This window comes from Crocodylus porosus, unplaced genomic scaffold, assembly GCF_001723895.1.
Source record: "Crocodylus porosus isolate Cpor-Errol unplaced genomic scaffold, CroPor_comp1, whole genome shotgun sequence".
Classification (NCBI taxonomy): Eukaryota; Metazoa; Chordata; order Crocodylia; family Crocodylidae; genus Crocodylus; species Crocodylus porosus.
This window is the reverse complement of record NW_017728886.1, coordinates 7474818-7501467: the sequence shown is the minus strand read 5'-3', so window position 1 is coordinate 7501467 and position 26650 is coordinate 7474818. Positions and strand designations below refer to the sequence as shown.

The following is a 26650-nucleotide window of genomic DNA, read 5'->3' as shown; positions in this document are numbered from 1 at the left end:
CCTTTTTTGAAGATGGGGACCACATTAGCTATCTTCCAGTCATCTGGCACCTGGCCCGAGCACCATGAGCGCTCGTAGAGCCGTGCCACCCACCCTGTCTCATTATTTCTTGTACTTTTCTAGCCTTCGTTGCTATAGGGTCTGCTACCTTCCAACCTTTAATATCATAGCATCATAGAAAATGAGGGTTGGAAGGGACCATCTCCAGCTAGTTCAACCCCCTGCTCAAAGCAGGACCATTCCACCTAGATTAACCCAGCCAAGACTGTGTTTAGCTGGGTCTTAAAAAACCCCTCCAAGGATGGAGCTTTCACCACCTCTCTGGGGAGCCTGTTCCAGCACTTTACTACCCTCCTCATGAGAAAGCTTTTCGTAATATTGAACCTAAACTTCCCTTGCTGCAAGTTGAGACCATTTCTCCTTGTCCTGTCATCTGCCACCACCAAGAACCGTCCAGCTCCATCCTCTTTTGAACGCCCCTGCAGGTAGTTGAAGGCTGCTATGTTCATCTTCTCAGTGCCTCTGGAGGTTAGACAGTGCTATCATTCCCCTATTACAGATGGACAACTCAGGTACAAAGATGCTAATGCCCCAATCCTCAGCGTTAGTTAGGCACCTACATCCAGAGGCATAACTACTGAGTTTGATGCCCTGAGCAGAAATCCCAAAGAGCAGGGAAGGGGCAGGGTGTCAGTCTTACTTGCCTTGGAGACCCAGAGACCCTGGCTGCTGCAATGATGCTGTTGTTGTGGCATGATGCCCCCATACCCAGGCTGCCTCCGCTGAGGTGCAGGCTCCCTGGACGCTGTCATTCTGGCACCCTTTGTAAACCTATCTCCAGTGACACTACAGCCTAGGACCTAGTCCAGTGCCCAACTCCCACTGATTTCAGTGGGTCTAAGGGACTTACCCACCAGCCATGGGATCTGCTCATAAAACAAAAGTAACTGCTTACTTATATTTGCAACTGCTCCAAACCATCCAGAGGTTCCCCATTTCCAACTGACTAAACACCATTTAAGGCCTCCTCTTTTTGACACGCGTTCGCCAAGGCCAGACCACTGCTTGAGCTGATCCCATCAGACATGCAGCTGATTATTTCTCAAGGCTACTGCAAACCTCCCTGTTTCCCACCCCCTGTGTGTGCCTGATGCTCTTTCTTTCTTAACCAGTTTCTGGGCTGGCTACTAACAGATGCACATCTGTGCTGGCTGCTATCTGTTGAATTATGTCAGACCAAGATGGGGCAGTTTGTGATCTCTATTAAACGGTGCTCTTACTTACCACAAAAACAGTATGTGGAGTGAACTGACTGTGACACCATTTTGCATGGCAGTGAATTTTATAGGATTTCAAGGCTGGAAATTATCATTATGGTCACAGGATTATTCAAGAGTGGGACTGGAGGAGACTGGTGGGGCCCTTGATTCCCAATCCTGTCTATAGTAGGCAGCCATGCCACACATTATGCTCCGTCCTAAATCAAGATGAATTGTTGTCTCCACCAGATGACAGGAAGGCTATTGAACTTCACTGCTCTGATGTTTTAGATGCCTTCTCCTAATTTCCAGACTAGATAAATTCATGGCCTATGTACATGCATCTGTCCAACACTGCCTTTTAGCTTAAATCACTTTTCTCCAGCTGAGAAGATAGCAGACACAGTTAGCACCCTGGGGTTTTATCCCCTTAATATGCTCTTAGACAGCAATCGTACCCCATCTCAGCCCTGGTTTTGTTAGAATAAATGAGTCAAGCGCTCTCTCTCAGTCCCTGGGTGGGACCTCCTGAATATCACAGTCTCTTAGCATTTTAACTATTGATTTCTGCACCAGATCCAGTGGCTTGGGTTGAGCGGTAGCATGTTTTTACGGTAGTTGCCCTCATTTTTAAAGGTCTACTGGATGGAGGATTTGCTCCATCCTTGGGACATCTATTAGATTGAGTCCATCTAAAATGGTTCTTGTCTGCTTGTACTGCAACAAGGGGAGGATATAACATACATACAGGGAACCAAAGCTGATTAATATAAGTCATTAAGGCCACTTGAAAACATGGATTATCAATCCTGAGGAATTTCTTCAGACCCAGGACCACATTCCACATTTGGTAAGGGCACCACCCTTAACTCAATCACACCTAGCGGATCCACAGTCTCTGGCCATCTGCAGATTTCAAAGCACTTTTCAGAGGAAGATAAGGATCACAAATGCTGCGATATGGATGGGGAAACTGAGGCACACCACAGGGATTTCACTTGCCAAAATGGCTCATTCAGAGCAGAGTTGGGAGCACAGTGTAGGTCTCTCTGTCTATTCATGTGCCTGCTTATGCGAGCAATAAATTTACCCCTATGACTTATTTGAAAAAGGCCTTAACTGCACAGGTCAGAAAGCTGCTTGTTTATCAGTTACAGACAGAGAAAAAATCTCCTAAAGACATGTACAAGTGTTAAACAGCTTAAATATTTCAAACCAATTAGCTGAGGAGCCCTGGGCTCCAACAGTTTGAAACACTGGATGTTAACAAGCTCTTTGATTTCAGAAATACTATAGAGCAATTCAGATTTGGTGCTGGGGGCTAGCTAACACTGGCGGCGGCTGAGAAAAAAGACATTCAATTAACTACACCTTGTGCTCATTTCCAAATGGGTTGGTCCTGTTCCTCTGCCTGTACCTTTCACTGGCTTGCCAGCACTTGGAGACTGACTGCATCAAAGGTGCTGTATCAAATACACTATATTACTTAGAAACAGAAATTTGATCTGCTGGCAGGGATTATCAACTCTTTGCCCCCTGTACCATCCATACAGAAAAAGATGCTAGATTAAAACCAGGCTGAGAAGCTATGAGAAGCAAGAATAGCTTTTGTACTACACATTGCAATCAAAACTATAGGATACAACTAGATTTTGCAGTTACTATAAGAAATTGAATTTCATAGTGTCAACCACATTGGCATGACTATATCAGCTTGGCTCCTTCCCAACACTGAAATGCATCAAGGAATGGGGAAGAAATAAAATGCATTTGCTCCTTTGTATTTTTCTAGAGAAAGATATCGGCTTTGTGCACACAATATGAGAAGAGCCATATTAAGTCAGACCAATGGTCCATCTAGCTCAATATTATGTCTCCAACAATAGCAGTAGCATAGGCATGCCCTAATGTGTGGCCCTGCACATGCCCTAATATGTGGCCCTGCACGTGCCCTAATGTGTGGCCCTGCACATGCCCTAATATGTGGCCCTGCACATGCCCTAATGTGTGGCCCTGCACATGCCCTAATATGTGGCCCTGCACATGCCCTAATGTGTGGCCCTGCACATGCCACACATTAGGGCATGTGCAGGGCATGTCTGGCGTAATCCTTTCCTTCTCTTACCCTCCCTGGCTTCAGCTATCATTGTTCTATTCATCCCTGACTGTTCTCCTTCATAGCTATTAAACAGACATGTCTGTCTTCTCCTTTTGAACTTGGCGGGGCTATCTGCATCTACAGCTCCCTGTGGCAAGGTGTTCTACAAGTTAACTACACGCGGTATAAAAAAATACTTCCTCTCATTTCTTTCAACTCTATCTCCAGTTCGTTTCAGTGGATGGCCCCCAGTTTTTATATTCTAGGATTTGGTGAATAACACTTCCCTGTTTGCTTGATCAACACCAATCATGATTTCACAGACCTCTATCATATCAAGTGTTTTCCTTTCCAAACTGAAGAATTCAGCCTTTTTAGTCTCTCCTGGTGAGACAGCTGCTCTGTAACTCTGACCATCTTGGTGACCCTTTGCTCTCCTTTTTTCTAATTCTACCAGGTCCTGTTTGAGATGTGGAGACCAGACGTGCAATTTCTATTTCACACCTGCGTCGTCTTCTAAGTCCAATGTCCAAACAAAAGCAAAAAACCTCTGACTACAAGTAATCTGGGCCATGTCTTCCAATTCTGGGCATCTGCAAACATTTCTACTTCCTCTGAAAGAAAAAAGGAAGCAAACAAACAAGTAATCTTGCATCCTGAACCACTGCTGAGCTTGGCAACTCTCGGCATCATACTTCTTGGCCACAAGATGCTCCAGGGGACCAGCAAGAAGGTATTGAGGGCTTTCTTCTCTTGGAGGGTCCCTTATATAATCATTTACCTTCAACAGTGAGAAGAAAATCACAATGACAATAAGTCATGCACCCTCTTCACTTATTTTGCCCTGGGGGGTCTTGCCTGCATGTGGTATGGGATCAAGAGGAATCAAAGGGTATGATTCTCCTGGAGCCCTGGAGTTTCAGTGAGACTTAGGCTCTGGCCTATGTCGTCTTTGAAAAGAGAATTTAAGGTCTATGTAGAGCTGTGGCCATAGTCACTGACTTTTATATTTGCCGGGGAGATGGACATGTGGAAAGTTTTATGCATCTGAGGTGACAGCCCTCTTCCCAAGGGGAGCCAGGGACCTTGGGCCCCCACGTACTTGGCACCTCTGGCTGTGGCAGAATTATTCTGGTATCATTACGCTGTTATGGCTATTATTCCAGTATAACTCTCTATGGGGACATTTATTTGGGAATAAAGGTCAAAGTTTACCCAAAGCTAGTGGTCCATCAGGCTAGTGTTATTAAAACATGCCAATTTTTGCCATCAGTGGCACACAAGGGGCTGGTATCATGTCACGCTTTCAACATCCCAACCCAACTAACCAGGTACCCATGTGTCAACTAGAGCTGGGTGACCTTCAACACAAGTTTGGAGCAAGGCTCGAAGTCATATGGTTGGAGCTCTAGTGAAATGCCTTTACCGATCTGACTCTGTCCCCACACATATAGGATTAACACAGCCTTCTTCTACTATAGCTTATATATCACTTCCTCCTAGTGCAATGAGAGCAATATAATTACACCCGTCAAGTTATACCAGTCAGTTTTCCCAAGCAAATATACCGAAGTAGGAGGCAAACTCCAATTTACTACTGATTTCAAGGGTCAGTTAGGTATCTGAACCCCTTGGTTAGTCTTGGCCTTAAGTTACTTTGGCACTTCATATTTTACTTGCATCTTTTGACTCATCATTGGTTCAACTAGAAATCTATTTATCTGAGAGCGAGACTGCCCCAGAGCTTTCAGGCTTTTTTAGTGGCCTTTCCTCCAATTCCAGCATCTACTTCAAACCCAAAGAAAAAGGACTGAACCGTCCTCTCATTTCTAAAGCAGAGATTTATGGCTCACTGCTGGGGAAGTCAGCCCTGCCATTGTATTCTACATGGATAAATGTAGGCCTTCAATCTTCGGTGCTATTAATCCAGAACTTCCCATAATGGCTCTTTAAAAGTGCAGTGATAAAGGACATCTGAGCCACTATTTATTGCTTGATTAGCCTTGAAGAGGCCTCATAAAATGACAGACCATTGAGTAGCTTTAGTACAATTTATAGCTGAAGATTTTTTTTAATGAGAAACAGGATTTGAATGAAAAACGCAGCTTTGCCGTGGGAGAATGTCTTAATAAGAATGTTAAAAATAAGACTGTTGAATGAATTCAGGGTCATAACCCCTTCTCCGCTGCACCTTTCCTTGCAAAGGAGTGCCTCATTAACAATAATAGAAAAAATAAGGAACCTAATTTCTTAAACTGTATCAAATATCCCCAATTATACAATGCAATTACTGTTGTGCTTCCATTATTCTTATGAGACAGGCCACGTTGCAGTGATACCCAAGTGAGACTCAGGACACCAAATTCCAGACATGGATGGCAGCTAGTTTGGCCTGAGGCTCAGTCCAGAGCGGCCTCGAGGCTCTTCTAAATTACAGCCAGGTGCCACAGCCCCTAAGGAACCACTGAAGCAAGCAAGAGCAGGAATCCAAGGCACATCCCCGTTGCCCCGACTCAGCCCCCAGCAAATGGAGAGACACCAGGCAGTGTGGCACAGAGCATCCCCCAGTGGCAGGTTCACAGCAGACCTAAAGGCAACGATGCACAAGCTGAATATCAGACTACTTCTGAGACATTCTGTCTTTCAAACTACTGCTACCAAAACACAACTTATTATGACTCTGCTGGCCCGATGAGCAGCTCTTCATGCCGGCTCACTTGATGAGATGCGCATGTACATACAGACATCCTTCTTTTCCTTCTCTGCATTGCTGTGGACAGGCTTTTACTACTGCTTTTCCACTCTCTGCCCCCGTAACTGCACACACAACTGTGCATTTGTAGTATTTTAATAAAGAATACAGCAATTCCTAGATTTCATAGGCATTAGGGCTGGAAGGGACCTCGGAAGATCATCGAGTCCAGCCCCCCGCCCCAGGGCGGGAAGTCAGCAGGATCCTAGGATCCCAGTAAGATAAGCATCCAAATGTCTCTTGAAGGTGTTCAATGTAGGTGCTTGAACCACCTCTGATGGCAGGCTGTTCCAGACCTTGGGGGCTCAGACAGTAAAGAAATTCTTCCTTATGTCCAGCCTGAAATGGTCTCGCAGTAGTTTATGACCATTCAACATTATCATCCCTTGGGGTAGTTTGTTAACACCCCCAAGTTGAGGTGAGAAAGCATCAGCAGCTAAACTCCTAGACAACAGAGAAGTGCTTTTTTCATCCACAATGAAATTAAAATATAAACCACTTAGAGGGTGAATCTCTCCCAAGCCCATGCCCAGCCAGGTTCAAAAGAAACTAGTGGCTGTTCATGCATTTCAGGGCCATTTCTACCTTTCCCAGGGTAGTTGAACACCCCTTCCATTAAGGGGGTCCCCAAAGGAGGGTGGTAAAGGGGCTGACTGGGATGTTCTCACCAGCTAAAGGAGTCCTTTCTGCTATCTAATCCTATGACACTTCAAAGAGATACAGGATGAAGAGAATCTGGGCCCTCATCTGATTTCTCCAAGAAGTGGGCTCCCACCATTTCCCCAAGAAACGTCAATGAATTAATGAATGGGCCAACATCTGTTTTCTAAAATCTGGCACCTACTCACTGCTTGTCACTGCCAGGTTTCCCACGGGTGACACGGCACAGATCCTATACATATAGTTATTTCCTGTATAGCACCGTTTCTCTGGAGATCTTAGAGCACCTCCACTATAATGTGGCTTCAACAGAGGAATGGGAGCATCATTTGAGTAGAAGAAACAGAGAGGTGAAGGAAGGGCCAGAAGTCCAGGAAGGGGCTAGAAGGAGAACACAGGGCTCCTGGCTCCCGGTATGGTGTGTTGTGCATGTGACTGTACTGCCTTTCTGCCATCTACAGGAATTTTGAATAGATTATAATTATGTCGAAATGCACGAGGGAGATGGGATAAAATATCCATTGTGTTGGCTTAAGAAAAAAAATTAATTAAGATAACAACTCTTCTGTGCTTTACTTGATTAGATTCCTGAAAGGCAACAGAATACTGAATGCTTTAATTGCTTACTTACCAGCCGAAAATTCAATTTTAATATTTTAATTTCCTGCCACATTTCTGCCATTTTATAATTATCTGCTTCAAAGGTGCCCAAGGCTATTAAATAATAGCAGCAGTAGCAACAGAAGCCACTACACTCACATTGTGGCTTTCATCTCCTGCCCTTTTGGGCGTGGGGCTGGACTCAATGATCTTCTGAGGTCCCTCCCAGCCCTAATGTCTATGAAATCTATGAAATCAGAGGATCCCTAGGTGCACTACAAGAGACAAATGAGCATCTGTGGCCCATTTTACAAAGGGGCTGGGGAGAAATGGCACCAATCATAGAGCTGTCTCGAGCCCAGGAGGCTGATCCTGGCATCGTCTCAGCTCTCAGGCTTTCACCCTGCAAATGATCGACGAACTTCACCGGGGCTCTGCCCTGGTACAGGGGAGAATCTAATCAAGAGCTGTCCAAGAATATAAATACGGGCTCCTTTGCTTGCGGTTTCCTAGTTCAGGACCTCAGTTCACTCCTATGGTTCAGTCACACACCCTTGGAAGCTTCTCCTACACATAGCCTGAAGAGACTAATGGGGCTGACATTTTTCTAGCAGACTTTTTTATGACAAAAAACAGCTTTTCTTTCCTAAAAGGGGTGGTTTTTTGCAGAAAAGCAATTGACATCATTGTCATTTGCTGGACTCTATGAATTTGTCATGCTCTCCCTCGACAGAACAATTACAGGGACCACAGCGCTTACAGAAAACCTGGCATGGGGAAATCAAAAGTGTCAGCGTTTTGAAAATAAGTCCTACTTGTGCTGGACCTCCAGCCACTCTCCCATGGCACGTACGGCTACCTTTTCAAAGGACCGTGGCATACGGTGGGAGGCACTGTCCATAAAACCGCTGGGCATGAAATGCTTTTCAATTAAAAAATGCTCTCTATAAAAAAAAAAAAAATTAAAGGTCTTGAAAAATATCACTCAAGGTAATTTGGGGAATGGGATTTTGGTATGGGAAGGTAAACCCAGTTTCTCAATAGGTTGGGGGAGGAAAACCAGCAAGTGGCAAAAAGTATGAGAATGCTGATTGCATAAAAATGATGGGAAGGATTCTGGAATGGGCAGCAACTGCCAGGGGAATTAGAGGAGGTGGTTTCAGGGAAATTACATGATATTTTTATTTAATATAAAAGTTGACTGAAGATATAATAGAGTCCTCTGCCTGATGAGAAAAAGGGGGCTTGGGAAAAGCCATCCATGTTCTCTAATCACACCCAGATGGGACAGAGTCAAAGGGCTGAAGGAGCTGATCCTGTGGGGTTTGATCAGGGTGCAGTTTAGATTAGCAACCCCTCAGTTTAACAGAGAGCCACTGGGTTTGAAATAAGTTGGTCTGACAAGCATTCTCCCATAATACAACCTCAAGAAAGTTAACTTAACTTCATCTCATCAAAAAAGGTTAGTTAACTGGAGTTCATTAAATCAGTGTTGGGTATTGCAGAGTTGCAATACACCACAGGGCATATGAAGGGATTACTTTTGCTTTAATTCCTTCTAAATCAGGAAAAGCACCTTCTTTTCTCTGAGTTTAGCAAGTTGGAAACCAAATCTGGGCTCCTGTGTTCCCACATAATGACTTCGGCTGTTTCCACGTTATTGTATAAATTACAGATTCATACAACACAATGGGGTCATGGGAACAGCTTCTGCACTGCACAATGAGTCTGTGTCAGGGGTTGAAAACCCATGGCCTGCAGGCTAGATCCCGCTCATGGACCCATGGATACTGTCTGCAGATATGGGGTTTTGGAGGCATTCGATGGAGCAGGGCTTCAACTGTGAGTGCTTTCCCCTATGCCTCCAGCTTCAGGCAGGTCCTAGCAGCCACCTATGCTCGTGCCCTGACCTGAGATGGGTCATTCTGGCCTGCAGCCAGAAAAGGTTGCCCACCACTGATTTAAGTGCATTAATAATTTGTGCCCAAAGGGAAAGGCCAGGAAGAAGTGTTGGGATGCTGTTGTTCCTTCCCGGGTTGGAAAAGCCCTACAGATGGGTCCCCAGAGGATTTTTGAGAGAAAATCTCCAGTCTCCTTTCTCTCCATCTCAGCAGCAATCTACTTCACTTCGTTACCTCCGCTGTAATGGGGCTTCAACAGAACAGGACTCACGCCAGACCCGCGATTTGGTTCTCTGCATGTACTTCCCTCTCATGAGGGTAATGGCACTGCACAAAACTTGCCGCAGACTGGAACTGCAGTAATGTAGTGTTTAAACAGTGGAAACAGATGGGCGGGTAAGGAGAGGTTGGCTTCACCCCAGCTGGTACGGGGAAGTGCCAGCTGTATTTCCTCAAATCAGACAGACTCACTATAGTCGAGCCTCTCCCGAGACTGAGGCAGATGGCATGTCTACAAAAATCACAAAGATACGATGGACTGGCATACCTCCCTACTACCCCGGCTATGCTGCCTACTCCACAGGTACTTGGAGGAGGTAAGAAAGAGACTGACTGACAAGCACTACAAACTCCCCTCTGGCAGACGCCAGGATGCTTCAAGCCCTGGTTTACACAGCGGCTGATACAGGGTTGAGTCTGCCCCAAACGAACAAGACCAACAGGCTTGACTTCCTCATGAGCCACAGCCAGAGGCAAGCTCCCCCAACCTACTGCAAACGGCACAAGAAAAGCTGATGTGAAGACATTCAACACTTCCCAGGGTTTGCACATGCATTGCAAGTCTAAAACATGCATGTTCTAACTGCACACCAAATACAAGGGGGCCTATATAAACATTCATGATTTTGATGCAGTTCTCCTTAGTCCCACACATAAGCTTACCAGAAGAACAAGAATCACTGGGCCTTGATATATGTAGTCTATGTACTTTCCTGGTTCCTTCCCGAACCAGCATCTGTAAGAGAAAATGAACACCCATTTGTAAGCGTTAATGCAATTCCCACAAGCTGAGTATATTATATACATCTTAGGGAATTGTGCAGTCATGCCCTGGAAATCTTTTTTATGTTTAATTACATATACAGCATGCAACTGGTCCATTTTTTCCTAGCAAGTCTTCTCATCTGTGGCTACAGATCTGATCTTTGATTGTTACTAAGTATACCCAAGTCACGTTCCTGCTAAGTTTCTGGCTGTTGGCCAGAAAAACATTTCCAGGAAACAGGAGAACAGTGCCTGAGATCAGCTGGAAGGAGGATATGGTCATCCTTATAGCAGATGCTTCCTTTATGGCTGCAAATTGTAATTGCCTGTGTCAGAAAGAGAGCTCGTCCCCTGAATGGAAGAAGATTGAGCATTATAATGCAGGAATGACAAATTATTCGCATGTGTATAGTAAGGACCTGCTTATGCAAAGGGCTCTAAGGAAACAGGAAGAATAAATTGGATTTTGAATGACTAGGGAATCCATCCTGAGGGGTTTGATCAGGGTGCAGTTTAGATTAGCAACCCCCGAGTTTAACAGAGAGGGATCGGGATTGAAATGAGTTGGTCTGACAAGCATTCTCCTACAATACAACCTCAAAAAAGTTAACTTTATCTCTACGAAAAAGGTCAGTTAACTGGAGTTTGTTAAATCAGTGTTGGGTATTGCAGAGTTGCAATGCATCTGAAGGTAATACTTCTGCTTTAATTCAAGTCAGGAACAGCACCTTCTTTTCTCTGAGTTCAGCAAGTGGGAAACTAAGTCTGGGCTTCTGTGCTCCCACATCATGACTTTGGCTGTTTCCACATTACTGTATAAATTACAAATTGACGCAACACAATGCAGAGCTGCACTGAAGATACCTGGCTTCCTGCCTCAGTAGGGACATCACGGTCCTCTTGAAAAAGAATAAATTGGTGTACCCACAGTGGTCCCTGAGGACTGGACGAGGGCCAACATTGTGTCTGTTTTCAAGAAGGGGAAGAGGGAGGACACGGGCAACTATAGGTCAATCAGCCTAACCTGCATCCCAGGGAAAATCCTGAAAAAGCTCGTTAAAAAATCTATGTGCGATACGCTCGTTGAGGGTAAGATTCTGAATGACAGCCAGCATGGCTTTGTCATGGGTAGGTCTTGTCTTACCAATAGCATCTCCTTTCATGACCAGGTTTCTCGCTACCTGGACATGGGAGAGAAGGTCAACATTATATACCTAGACTTCCAAAAGGTTTTTGATCTAGCATCCCACAATATCCTTGTCGAAAAATTGGAAGACTGTGGGCTTAACTGCTCAACAGTTCAGCAGGAGGAAAACTGGCTGCATGGTAGGACCCAGAGAGTTCTTGTGAACGGATCTGTGTTGTCCTGGCGCAAAGTGGCCAGTGGTGTCCCTCAGAGGTCCGTGCTTGGACTGGTGCTTTTCAACATCTTCATCAATGATTTAGATGAGGGAGTGAAAAGCTCACTGGCCAAGTTTGCAGAGGACACCAAGTTATGGAGTAGTGTGGTCACGCCAGAAGATAGGTTGCAGATACAGGTGGAGTTGGCCAGACTGGAACCAGATGAAGTTTAACACTTCCAAATGCAAGGTGCTCCATCTGGGGGCAAGCAACCTTCAACATACATACAGGCTCGGTGGTGACAATTTGAATAGCCGAAAGGGACCTGGGGGTAGTGATCAACCATCGCATGAACTTGAGCCGGCAGTGCGATACTGTGGCCAGCAGGGCAAACAACATGCTGGCGTGCATTAACCGTTGCATCTCATGTAAAGCTAAGGAAATGATACTCCCGCAGAGGTGAGACTGCAGCTGGAGTACTGCAGCCAGGTCTGGGCACTGCACGTCAACAAGGACGTGGGAAAACTTGAGAGGGTCCAGAGAAGAGCCACCTGTATGGTCAGGGACTTGCAAGACAAACCATATGAGGAAAGGCTGAGGGACCCGGGACTCTTCAGCCTATAGAAGAAAAGACTTGGTCGCAGCTTACCGCCGTATCAGGAGAGTACATCAAGAACTCAGTGAACAGCTCTTCACCAGGGCACCCCTGGGAAAGACCAGGAGCAATGGATATGAACTCCTGGAAGGCTGCTTCAAGATCAGTTCGAGGAAAAACTCATTCAACATCAGGGTGTCCAGATTGTGCAATAAACTCCCTGCAGAGGTGGAGCTGTCACCTACCCTGGAAATCTTCAAAAGGAGACTGGACGGTCACCTTGCTTGGGGCCACTGTCTTTTCCTGCTTAGTGCAGGGGGACTGGACCTGATGATCTACAAGATCCCTTCCAGCCCCTAACCATCTATGAACCTGGCTCTGAAAGAGTTACCTCAGGTACCAAAAGAAGTACAGCCACATTACCACAAAGCTCCATCCAAGCTAATACACCCTGCTTTTCAGCAGGACTACCCGTAATTAGCCTGAAGAAACACTGAGCTGTCATAGCTGTATTGTATCCAGCACCTGAGCTAGCTCATTCAAAGCTGGATTCCATATTTCTCCATGACACTGCACTGTGCTATCCAGAGCACATTAATTTTGGCTCGAGTATTCAATACACTAAGAGGATATGGAGTCCTGAACCTCAAGCCACAAACTCTTCAGGAGTTTGGGTTACCTGCTTAGGTACCAAAGTTTCTGATCTAGGTGTGTTTTGGAGCTCAGTGATCTGGATTCTGCAAATTGCATCTGTGAGTTTTCTTCTTTTCTGTTTTCCAATGTGCGGCAATTTGCTGATTGGGGCTCTCTGCGCCTGGCTGCGGCACACCACAGCAGTGGATTATTTAAGTCCGGAAGACATGTTTACTGCTGCCCAAGACATAAACCTGCATCTGGGAGCTTATGATGTTGATAACAGAGACAGACCCACATTAGGCCCCCATCATTATAGGGACTGTACAAACACATGGTGAATAACAGCCCCTGCCTCCAAGAGTTCAGTCTAGAAAATGAGACATAAAGAGGCAGATGAGAAACATAGGCTGGGCTGTGGAAAAACATAGATCAGGTAGGGTTATTGTAAGAATAGTAAAAAAAAGACCCCCTTCACTGCCCATCACTTGTGATGGACCTCCTGCATTCAGAAGCTTGTCTAACTGTATCCAAACTGTGTAGTTATTCCAATAAAATATATTTCCTGAAGGCAACCACATATTGAGAAGGGCATGCTCTTCATTGGAGAAACATTATGAAATGCAGCAAGGCTAGAAGGTCTCAAAAAATGGAAGTCAGCCTGTTATTTGATTACTGGCACTTTCTTTGCTTGGTATGCAAAATATCAGTCAGGTTGACCAAAGGAGATAGGGTTGACTCTTGTGCCAATTCGATAGACTCTTACAAAGCTATGTTCTGTTGTACGGACGCAAAGATCTGATAATGATTTGCAAGATATCTTCCAAAACGTGGGAAGGGAGAGCAGGGCTTGGCAGGAGCTGCATCCTACTTTGCTAATTATTATCCACTTCGACAGTCTCGAAGGGAAGAAAATTGATTTGTTGGGGACAATTGAGAAGACAAGTGTATGCGGAAGGAAGTGTCAGTTTTTATGGAGCTGACAGGACCTGGAAGTTTTTGCAGAAACAGTTCAGGATAAACTGGATGAACTCTTAAAAGACTGCCTGTCACCTAGGGATCAAAGACCTTTTTAGCAACGTTTTTAGAAAAGGGTCGTCTGGAAAGCTGCTTGTTCTGGCTAAGGATGGCTCTCAAGCTTGACTGAGGGATGAGACAGGACTTGAAGACCCAGGAGCAACCTGTGCAGAGTCTGTAGGGAACAGCTCCCAGTGGTAGTGCACGGCAGTGGATTTGGAGGTCTTGGAGCTGTTGGCCAAGTGCTGTGAGAGAAGTGGGGGAAAGCACGGGGGGGTGGTGTGGATTGGCTGCATGGCATGGGCTGAAGAGGGCAAACAAGCTGGGCTAAGCTGCATGCCACCAAAGATCAAATTTGAGTAATTCATGGGCCATATCCAGCCCACAGACTGTAGGTTGCCCACCCCTGGCTTACACTATGTAGAGCAATAGGATTGCAATAGTATTCAGCGATTTGGACTTCCTTACTTGACTGGCCTTAACTTTTACCTTTAACTCCAAACCAAGTGCTCAATCCTGAAATAAAACCCGCACAAAAAAATCAACAAAATGGTTTTTTTTAATGAACAAGGAAAAAAAATTAAAAACAAACAACACCCACATACAATCCACAGGGAAGCTATTATTTTCTTAGTTTGTTTTTTAATAATGTGCATCAGACTCATAACTTTCCTTCAGCCCCCCCCAATAGAAGAAAACCTCCCTCAGGGCTGAGACGGACAACAAAGGCATCTCTCATTAGGCTCAGAGATATGCAAACACTTGCACACTGTATAATATTAATTAATATCCCTCCTGCTCCCCTGATAAGCCTTCAGATAGCAAAAGCAATGTTGATTTTTCTGACTGTTAACAAGATTTTTTATTAATGTTTTTCTCCTTACCAACTGCCCATCAATGAAGCTTTATATAAGGAGCAATTCATCTCTTGCCTATTACTGCTTTTCTTTTCTGAACAGTGGCCAGATTCTCTTGCAGACCTGTGGCTGATCAAAGGCTCTCCCACAAGTAAAGTTATAAAGCCATCTAGTCACAGGGTTGGAAGGGTCCTCAAAGCTGATCTAGTTCACCCCCTGCAAAGATGCAGGACATACTATTCCTAACCCACCTCAGGCAAAACACCCTGTAAAGAACATATTGGAGGCCTTGGCATAAGTGCCTCGATTTGTATATGAAGGTTGGAATGAACTTTGGGTAGGCTTGCCGGGCCAAATTGCAAGTTTTTGCTGATGTAATCAAGAAAGCACTGACTTAGGTGTTGGACTACAGTCACACAAACAAAGCAACTGAAACCTATTACCATAAGGAACAGCTGTCATCATTAATAGTTGAACCTAAGTGCGAACTTCTGAGGCCACCTAGTTAAACACTTGTTAAGTATCTGCCATAAATTCTTTACTTGACTGAGGATGGGGTCTTTACGATCAACCCCTTGCATTACCATATACCCAATCAGGTTGCAGATAGATGCATGTCATTAATAACTGTATATCTTTGGCTATCCCTCAATACAAGGATGATGTCCACCGGGGGGAGGAGGGGCGTTATTAGTGAGTTTTAAGATGGCTGAAGAGTCTATTCCATGCTTTGCAAGTTTTTCCACAGATATATGATAGGTGGTGCCTTGGGGAGGGGTGGGGGGCACAGCTGTCGGCCAGGATGTTGCACGCTTTCTTTCTCCTCTGCCATTTCTCAGTTTTCAGAGCAAGATGGTTCTCTACAAAGTGGGCTGTAGCTTGATGTACGGTGCAGACAGTATCTGTGATGAGCAAGTTATGATCTGCATATCTGCTGAAGAGGAAGATACCACTGGAACTGACTTCCTCCCACACCTCCTTTCCCAATGGTGCCACTTCAGAGTGTCCCTTAACTCTTGCATTGAAGTCAGCAAGGAGGGTGAGCTTGTCTTCCTTGGCAGTGGCAGTCAGGGCTGGGTCAAGAGCACAGTAAACTCTTCCTTGTTGACTTCTTCATCGTCAAGTGCGGGGGCACATGCACCGATGGCCATAGCATACTGCTTGTTGCTGAGCTTGAGGTAGGGAGTCATAAGGTGCTCGTTAATGCCCGCAGAGAGTTCTGAAAGCTGATTACCTGTCTTGTTCTTGATGGCCAAGTCAGCCCCATGAATGAGCCTCTCTTTATGTGGTTTTCCAAAAAAAAAAAAGTGTAGCCACCTCCTTCTTTCAGCAAAATCGATGTCGTATCTGGCAAGTTCTCTAGCTACTCTGGTGGTTCTTCTTTCAGGACCCTCACTTCACTGTTCAGGGAGCCCGTGAGAGCGTGGACCTGCCACGTGGTGAATGTCAGTACTTTATTTGGTTGGTTTCAGCCACAGGTAGAGTGATCCCACTGGATGCAGCAATCCAGCCAGCAGGGTTTGAGACAACCTATGTTTAGGGCACCTCTTCTAGCCCCTTCCTCGTTCAGGGTGAGCAGATGGGATCCTAAAGAGGACTGCTCAGTCACAGCCACAGCTTCCAAACTGTACTTCTTTCTGAGTAAGTGCAAAATGACCATAACACAACTGCGGAGATGTCTATGTGTAGATTTGTGACTAGGGAGTCTCAGAGTTCACTGTTCCTGCCTTCACCACCACTCATCCACTGTTGCAGGACTTGGTTTGTGGAAGATGTTAACATCCCCGGCAAAGGCCTGCATGTGTCCTCTTTTAATGTGGGGAAGCCGGTACACAAGTAGAAGCCACATGAACTTGAAAGGAAGGAGCCTTGAACCCAGTGGCAAGGATGTCCAAGTCAACTGGAGACCTCCGTGAAGCTGCAGCCCTCACCTGCAGAGAACCACTGGGTCCTCAAGTATGCCTGTTCTGCCGTTGGGGTCTTCAGGAGTTTGGACCATGCTTAGTCTGGGACCTTGCCTCAAACCTGTTTGCCAGGGGAGACCCTAGCAGGAATACAAGTCTCCAGATAACGTAGGGTCATTGGAACACACAAACCTCTTCACCATGACACAGTTGTGGTCCAAGGAGAGGAATAACTGTATATAGATGATTAACTGGGGGAAGTGGCTAATCATGGACCTAAGCTGTTGGAAGAACTCAACAAGAGCGCAAAGTTCCTGAGGAGTCCAGCCTACACCCATCCTCTCGGGTGTGAGAATGTTTTTGCATTTCCATTGCCTGATCTGAATGCTAGTTAAATGTATGTTTAGATTTCCAATAAAGCAACTCTCTTGAGAAGAGACAGGTATGCTCTCTCTTTATTCCAGGGCCTGTCCAACAAAGTAAGCTCCCTTTGTCCCAGTTTGAGGACAGACGGCTTCCTTTTTGCCCATCCAACCTCTTTTTGGAAACCTCCAAGGAAGGAGACTCCACAAGTCGATGGTGCTGGACTCGATGATCCTCCAGGGTCCCTTCCAGCCCAAATGTCTATGAAATCTATGAAAACTTCCCCAGCCAACTCTTTGCACTGTTCTGCTACACTTGCAGTTAGGAAGTTTTTCTTGGGATTTGGACTGAATCTGCCTTGCTATAGTTTAAATCCACTGCTTTCTGGAGAGGGGGATTACATTCTCCATCTTCCGGGCACACTTTCTAATAGCTGCCAACTACTCATGGCCGCCCTTTTTAATTTCCTTTTCTTCAAGCCAAACATACCTAGTTCCTTTAACTTTTCCTTATGCAGCTTGCATCAAAACCCCTCACCATTGTTGTCATTCTCTTCTGGACCCTCTCCAGTTTCCTTCTGCACGGCAGTACAGAGATCCACAGCTGAACTGAGCGGAGCTATCACTTCCTATGTCTTGTATACAGAAAACTCCTAATGCAATCTCCTGCATTTTTTTTTAAACCAATCCACTATTGAGTTTATGGTCCACCATGAACCCAGATTCCTCCTGGCCATGCTGCTGCCTATCCAGTTTCAACCCTGATTCTGTATGGGTGCATTTGGGTTTCCTTCTGCAAGTACAGCCCCTTCCATTTGTCTTGCTTGGATTGCATTTCACCGCCAATGACAAACTGTCCACAGGAACAGTTCCCCATTCCTACCTGGTTATCCAAATACTTTTGGTGAACACCATTCATTACACATTCTACAGCACATGGGAAAAGTCCCATGGCTTTACTCTAAGGTCCAGGACAGAGGAGTGTCAAAGATATGGCCTTGGGGCTAGATCTGGCTCATGGAGCCCCATCATCTGGCCCTGATGCCAAGGGTGTAATACACAGCTCCACCCTCCCCTTTACCATGTCCCATGCCTCACAGATGGCATCCAAAAATTACTTCCAGCTTCTCTGGCCCCATTGATGGGCCACACTTGGCCTCTGGCCCAAACTTGGCTTCAGGGGTCCTTAGACTTGACTGGGCCACATGCCCCTCCACTGGGGCCTCAACTCTTTCCCCTCACACAGCCTACACATAGTCCTTCAGGACCCCTCAGACCTTGCTCTACATGGCCTCCGGCAGCCACCTTGCCCCCTCACTGGGGCCACTAATCTGCCCCCTCACTGGGGCTTCCGGGCCTTATGCGCCTTGGACCTTAAGTATCTGTCGATGTGCCTGGACCCCTAACTCAGCCTATGGCCCACTCAGGCCTGAGGAGTCTGTCGATGTGCCTGGACCCTGCCTCAGGCCCCATTCAATGCGCCTGGGGCCTGTGCTCTTCTGTCAAGGTATGCTCCCCTAGCCTTCCCCCTCCACAGGGTCACCTGCAAGGCAGTCCAGGCTGAGGTTTTCTGGAGAACCATACTCGCCTTTCACTAGGGAGGCACTGGTGGGGCATTTCCTGGAGACTACCCTGCCACAGGCAGTCCCACCACACCATCCAACCCCAGCAGGGTGCAGTTTCAGGTCATGCCCCAGGACCAGGAACCTCCTCCACGCCCACAGTTCCTGCCCTGACCTCTGCATGTCCTGTGAGCAGCAGTCCTCTGGCCAGATGTTCACCCTTCCACTCCCCAGTTGCAACTGCTGGCCCCGCTCCCTAGGCCTGGTCTTATACTCAGGCAGCCAAGCCCTCCTTCAATCAGGTGGCCTCTTGGTTGCCATGTGAACCCCTGACTGGCTCTGCTGTCACCTGCAGGTTGGTCTCCTGCCTGCTCATGCCCTTAAAGTGGCAGGCACACAAAGGTGCACTACCACAGCTTCACACAAGGCCAGTCCAGGACCTCCTCCTCCCCCAACATGTGGGATCCAGTGCTTATGGTGTCCACTCTGGCAGGAGAGCTGCCTACTGTTCCAGACTAGCTAGAGGATGTTCTGGATCTGGTGTCTGGTTCAGATCATCTGGGGTGGACACCTCAGCCCCAGACTGATTGGAGAAAGTCAGCACTGCTGATGCTGGATCCAGCCCTCAGGGCCAGCCCTACCAATCCTGTGCCACTCATCTGGCCCATAGGACCAGGTAAGTTTGATGCCCCTATGCTATATGATCACAAGAGTCAGCTGGTCTTGGAAGTGCTTGAACTTGGATTATTGGAATCAGGAATTAAACTCTGCTCCTTATAGTGGAACATATTTACATAGTGCAAAATTAAGGTACAACTTCTATATTGTTTGAGCACCTGGGAAGAATGCTGTAAGTGTCATGTACAGAACTGAGTCCATGCTCCCAAGGTGACTCATCCAGGAGTTAGGGGGAAGCAGCCTTTTGACTGAAAAAAATTATGCTTGGATCTGTCCTGCGGTTTTTCCATTTAGAATTTATCAGACAAACTGGGAAGAAGTGAGCAAGGCTAGTTAGATGTACTGCATGATTACACAGATATCATGCCTGAGAAAATGCATGAATATTTATGGAAATCAGAAGAGCACTAGCAAACAATTCTTCTCTAGCTTTTGTTTTAGTTCATTAAAGTGTGCTAAGTCCTTGCCTGCATATAGCAGGGATATGCACTCGCAGAACCTATTTCATTTAAGAGCTCTGCCTTATATTTAAGACAAAGGAAATGCAGAGTTTTGAGGGTCAGTGGTTGATGATTTTTTCTGGTCTTGCAGAATCTAAGGCAGCACCCTCAGCTACTCCTATAAAGTTAGAATCGAGGTAGAAGAATTGATTTGGTTAAAATTAAAATGAATCAGAACTCATTCCCACAAATCCAACTGAAGCAAACCCCCAAATGATTTGACTCTAGGAGTTTTAGATAAGCATCCACATTGTGGGTGATTTATTTGAACACAAAATTTTTAGCTTCTGATTTCAAGAAGGTTCATCACTCTTTGGGTAAGGACTCAATAAAAGGATAATGGCATAGGCTTGTGATAGCACACAAAATCTGTGGTGGTGAAAAAAATGCCCTTCAGTTAACTGATGTAGTAAATGCAAAGATAGGCCCAGTTCTCAACTGCTTGTCACCTAGACTCGTAAAAATTGCATGTGAAAACCTTTTAGCCTGGCCTTGCACTCTCCTTCCCCCTACATTGCCCCAATGAAAATGAAGACACTGGCTAAGCAGCAGCTCTGCAGAAAAGGTCCGGGGGGGGGGTGACAGTTGACAATTAGCTGAATATGAGCCAGCAGTGTGGCCTTGTTGCCAAGAAGGCTAATGGCATGCTGGGCTACATTGGTAGGAGTGTTGTCAGCAGGGCAAGGGAAGTAATTATTTCCCTCTATTCAGCACTGCTGAGGCCACATCTGGAGTCCTGTGTTCAGTTTTGGGCCCCCCATTACAGACAGGATGTGGACAAGTTGGAGAGAGTCCAGTCAAGGGCAATGAAAATGGTTCAGGGGCTGAAGGACATGACTTCTGAGCAGAGGCTGAGGGAACTGGGATTATTTAGTCTGCAGAAGGGAAGACTGAGAGGGGATTTAATAGCAGCCTTCAACTACCTGCAACGGGGTTGCAAAGAGGATGGAGCTGGACTCTTCTCAGTGGTGGCAGATGACAGAGAAAGGAACAATGGTTTCAAGTTGTAGGAAAGGAAGTTTAGGTTAGCTATTAGGAAAAAACTTTCTCACTAGAAAGGCAGTAAAGCACTGGGACAGGTTACCCAGAGACGTTGTGGACTCTCCATCCTTGGAGGATTTTAAGACTCAGCTCTAAAAAGCCCCAGCCGGAATGATCTAGTTGGAGCTGGTCCTATTTTGAGCAGGAGGTTGGACTAGATGTGACCTTCTGAGGTCCCTTTCAACCCGCATTTTCTGTGATTCTATGATTGTATGATACTGAGCAATAAAGAATTAACCAGTGTGCGTGCGTGCATGGCAATTTATCATGCTAAATTAAATGCACACGTATTGTTCTGGCTTCTGCGTAACCCAAAATCTAAGAAGAACAGAGACACTGGGAGCAAGTTGCACCTAGCCCCAAGCTGGCTCTGCGTAGAAGCAGGAACAAGTCTTTCGCATTAGTATTGATTAAAAAATAGGGATCCTATGTAAGGTTGGTGTGTCTCTGCAGACACACCAACCTTCATACACATTGCTCATTCTTTCTTGTATTCTGTTTTTGAAAGGGCAGAGTAGCCAGCTAGGGAATCAACTGACTATCAGCCAGCCTGGAGAACCATACCTAATGCTTAGTATTTTCTGCATGCATTTTTAGCCCCACTTGCATTTCTATTGGAGTACACTACCCTTTTCTACCTTAATGTGCACCATGCAAGCACTTGCAGGATCAGTGACATCACTTCATAAGATTTCATACTGCAAAGGCCTCACACTACCCATCTACCCTACTAGCATTCCCCATAGCTGTGAGTGCAGAGTTCAGTTGATAACATCAGCTCTGCAGGCATTGCCAAGGGGAGAGGGAAGGATAAGTTTATTTCTGTACTCTCTAATGGAGACCAAGACATTGAATTCATTGTGGGTACTGTTATTCTAATCTTAACTTTGCAACCATACAGATATATAGTATTTATCAGAATACAGGATGACCCTGAATGTAAGATGACCCCTGGCAGTAATTAGACTCTACAGATGGAAAATTTATGAATTTATAATAAATCTGCAGAAATAAAGACAGAGTAAAAAAAAAAAAAAATCTACCGAGCACAGATGTGAGGCTTTGGCCCAGGAGTTTTAGGTAAGCCTGTGAAATTCTGGGGTGCTTCCAGATGTGCGTGCACGTGTTTCCCCAGAGACAAGTAGAAGCAGCACATAGCTGTGCCATTGTTACTTGTCCCCAGGGAACGGCCCTGGTGAGGTAGGGGAGGCTGGAGCCAGCACGTGGGCTGGCCCCAGCATCCTTACTTGGGGTCCTGGGGGCCTCCGGGGCTCCAGCAGCAGTGATCCAGTGTGCAGAACCTGGCTGGCAGCTGGAGCTTGTCTGGCCAAGCTCCAGTTTTGGTGCTGCAAATCAGCAGCATGGCAAATGCCTGCATATGCAGTGGGTGCAGTTTGCAGCGCCACAGACAGGTCTGCACTGCCGCACACTGCACGTTCACGCTCAGCTGGATGTGGCCCTGGGTTCTGTATTTTTGAATGCTGTACCGTTTCACTAAGGTGACCTAACCACACCACTTAGCTTTGATCTCCATAGCCTACATAACTCCTAGCTATTTTTATTTGAACTTGAGGGCACTGAACGTGCAGTCTGGTAATTTATATGAGTAGAACCCCCTAATTATGTTTGCTAACATCACTTACTGTTCATTTTCATAATACAGCTTGCCAATGGCCCACGCAATTATGATCGGGCAAGGAATACCTGCAAGAGAAATGCAAGAGTGAATCAAAGTCCTTATGCATGTGGAACCTTATTAACATATGGTTGGGGGATCAGGAGCAATGCAGCACTCTGCCTTTGATTTGAGCTTTAGAGCTTGCACACTGCCTTTGCTAACTAGTTGCATGCAGAAGAAATAAAAACCTCAGCAAGGTTTTTAAAGAGCTTTTCTCAACTTTAGTGCAATCGCTCAGTAAAAGGCAGAGGAACATATGAAAATGACTGTTTAACAAATGGAATAGCTCTTTAAAAAATAAAAGCAATCCTGGCTAAATCCCAGACTACTTTGGTTGTTATCGTGTCCCCAGCTCTTGAGAGATCAATACTATAAAGGCAAGAGGGGGGATTTATTGTATGAGTTTCATTGCCAGGCTGCCGCATGTACATGGCTGTGGTGCACTTTATGGACTAGGTTCATCATTTGCAACGTTTTGATGGGAAACTAATCCTTCCCTAAGAAACTGCAATATGAGCGATTTTTCTCAAGGTTCAGCCATTCCTGAGATCAGTCGTCACTCCTTCTACCTCTGCAGAGTCTGATCTTTCCTAGCTGCATGTGCATACTCCATAAGCTTCGGCACACAGTGTGCTAGCCCTGTGGCTTTAAAATGCAACAAATAAGGGAGTCAAAAAGCTTATTACAGCCATTTCTTTGCTTTGTACGGCTATATCCACTCTACTTGGAATGCATTAAAGCCAATGCATTGATGCTCACTGGGAATTTAATCTCTTCCTGCAGTGCTGTAGCCTCTGCTTTCGACTCCTTTTGCTATAAGTCCAGGCTCAGTAGGCCAAATCCTCATCCTCATTAACTTTACTTTATACTAGTCCCTCAGCATCAAATTGACCTGAAGGGCTGAGGGGCTGGCTGGTGGTAGATTCCCATCACATAGAGAGAAGACCAAAGGGATACAGTCAGTATAGGTGAGTCTCCCCCATTTATGCCCTGTGGAAAGAGGAATGCAACGGGAGCATCTTTGTGCTCCGGTGATCCCTGGCTTGCGGGGAAAACCATTTGAGGAGATAGTCACCACTGAAGCCTCTCTGACCTATATGGGGGAAAGATGGGGCAACCCAGACGCAGTGTCAACCAGTGCATTTGCCCCCATTCTCCCACACGTTACCTCCCATAAAAAAATGTCACTCAGCCCTGTTACCACACACCTGCCTTCGAGTGGATGGACAGGGAAGGACATGCCCACTCTGACCTACACGGCTCAAGCCAGGGTAGCCATGTATTGATACGTTAGGAGAACCATAGGTGGCCAGTGCCTGGAAGCCAGCAGAGTGCTAATATTCCCCATTATCGCCTGTGCTATAGCCCACATGGGCGAGGTGGCACAGTCACATACCACTCTTCACTAAGGGCTGTGTCTTGGCAACACAATCTGCCCTTAAGTGACCACATAGGCAGGTGTAAAATTGGGTCAGCAGTTAAGCAGGCCTCTATTTTTTGCCAGCACAAACATGTTGAAATGTCTTCCCTTCTGTCAGATTGAATTGGTCTGTCTCAGGAGACTGCAAGGGCCACCGGTCAAGGACGGTGTCTCCTCTTCTACTTTGTGCAGTGCTGGAGGGTTGCAAATAGGCAACAGAGGTACCAGGCAGTACTGGTGAACCTGCAGATCTGCATAACCTGAACTCCAGAGACAGTGGGCAATAAAACTCCAATGAGCTGCTCCGACTTGGAAATATGGGCACAGGGCAAGAATTATCATTACCATATATTTAAGTATTAAATATTCACTCTGCTGCTGTTCGATAATCAGGGTAGGACTTCAATGATAAAAGTATGGGCTCAGCAAGATTTTCTTTGGTCAGTTTAAGTTAGACCATTTCTCTAACACCGACAGTCACATAGTGGGTTTAAAGCATGTTACACTCACACCATCCTATGAAGAGAAAGACCCATTTCCTCAGTTTATCTGTGGAGTATGTCATCACTATTGCTGTGTGTAAATAGCAGCCTTCCACAAACATCCAGAAGAAGTTAGTCACCACAAAATAATTGTAGATCGTTGTAATACACCGGCACCAGGGCTGGAAAAGAAATACAAAAAAGCATTTTTAAAGCATGGATTGAGAATTTCCAGAGCTCTGCTTTTGGGTTTGCTCTGGATGCAGAGCAATCAGTGGTAAAAACCCTACACATTTCCATGAGCGCAGTTGTGTCAATGCTAAGTGGACTGGGAAATCTCAATGCAAGTGTACAGAAGATGGTCATTCTCGATGGTCTGGGGTTCAGTGGCTGGGTGTGGGGCTCACAGGCCCGGGTTCAAAGGTAACATGGAAAGCTGAGTACAAGCTACACGCTGGGTGCATCTACATGAGACATTTACTGTAGAGTTGCCTAATTAGCTGCACAGTAAAGTCTTAGTGTCTACATGTGTGGGAGGCCTTGTTAGACAGCAGTAAATTAATAAATGCCACCGCAAGTACCAACCTGCAGCGGCATTATTTAGTGCACTGCAACACATGCAGATGCTGACGGGGCTGGATGACACACGATGGTGCTTCAGTGTGGGGGCTGCCTGCCAGCTAGCCCCATGCTGGAGCACCATTGTACCCCATCTAGCCCCTTCACACCATGCTGAACCGGGCTGGAGCAGCCCTGGGCTGGCAGGCTGACCTCCTGGGTCCTCTGCCAGCTTGGGCTGCTTTGACCCGGCTCAACATGCTGCAGTCCCAGATGCATATGAAGATGCCGCCCCCAGGAGCAATACACTATGGCGGAGTTTATTCAGCACCTTAATATCACGTGCAGATGTGCCCACTGGGAAGCTAGAAGAGAAAAAACTAGACCTTTATGTCTAACAATGAAATAATTTCTGCTGAAGGCAGGGAACTCCACTAGCACTTAATGAAGGATTTAATTTCCTCCTTGTCATACCCTCCTGTTAGCTGCTTTTCCTGCTGTACCTCCGTCTCTGGCCTTTCAGTGTGTAAATCACATTGCTTTCTACATTCCCCCTGAATTCAGCTTCAACAAACAGTGGGAATTACTGACCATACCAAATGACTCTGGAAAAGTAGTTTCCCGCTAGAGGAATAGAAAATGTGTTCTATTCAAGGAGGCCAGGAGTCCATCCTTCAAGGACGTGATGCTTCACAGGAAAGCAGTCCTCTTCACAGTAATTTCTACAGTGCTACACGTACCAGGTCGGGGACATTTCTTCCTGACCCAGCCCACAATCAGTATATTCTCTGGAGCATAAAGATTTGATTATCTAGATCTTAGCAGACATCGTTACAGATGTTATCACTGGTCATATCCAGCACTTTAATTATCACAGCTAAAGCAGTTGACTCCTGATTGCTTAGCAAATGTCATCTGTGATTTCATTTTCACAAAGCACTGATGATGTCCATGCACACGACCGCCTGGCCAAGAGAGACATGATTAGAAGTAATCATGTGTTTTCCCACCAAAGATTTATTCAACACAAAATGAATGCTGGGGTGTCAAACTGTTTCTGGATCGACTCTGCCAGATAGGTTGAGTTTTAAAAAAATGGAGGGGGAAGAAAAGCAGAACTTTTCATTTTGTTCAAAATGTTTTGTAACAGAATTTAGCTTTATTGCTTTTTTTTTTACAGGGTATAAATCACCCCAGTTTCAGGCTGAACCAAAAGTTGAATTCCAACTGGAATAAGGTTGCTTCGTTGGTTGGTTTTTTCCTCCTGTTTCAGAGGAGTGCGGGGAAAGTTGAGTACATTTTGTTTTAGGTCAGCATTAAATAAACATTTTTTTCTGAAGTCTTGGTTCAACAACCAAACCAAAAAAAATCACTTATTGCACAGCTCTGCTGCAACTACCTACCTCATGGGCTTGCTTCAATTTTATTAATTTGGAATAGTAAACTCAATTAGCAGAGCTCATTAATTCCTACCATTCCACTTATTTACACTGAAAATACCTGACCCCTAGACAATAAGCTCCATCATGACTGAGGTATCGTTAGTGATTCAGTCTTTTGGTTTTACTAACATAAGCAATGTTAAAAAGCCTCATAAAAATGAACATTGATTATTTAGGGTTCTGCATCTAAATTATTTTAATTGCATACATCTCCACTGATCAATACATAGAGGGGGTAGACTATTAATTGGTGTAAAATTGGTGCA

General features: G+C 45.7%; 1 protein-coding gene across 1 annotated transcript in view; it reads right to left on the bottom strand.

Moving 5' to 3' along the window:
• The window catches only part of CRHR2 (corticotropin releasing hormone receptor 2), a 187177-nt gene that overhangs the window by 48069 nt on the left and 112458 nt on the right, over window positions 1-26650 (bottom strand). Inside the window, exons 6-8 of the mRNA XM_019529911.1 lie at window positions 24413-24566; window positions 22448-22508; window positions 10213-10285 (exon numbers count right to left, since the gene is read on the bottom strand). Coding sequence (XP_019385456.1) covers window positions 10213-10285; window positions 22448-22508; window positions 24413-24566 — 288 coding nt within the window. The remainder of the gene's footprint in view (window positions 1-10212; window positions 10286-22447; window positions 22509-24412; window positions 24567-26650) is intronic.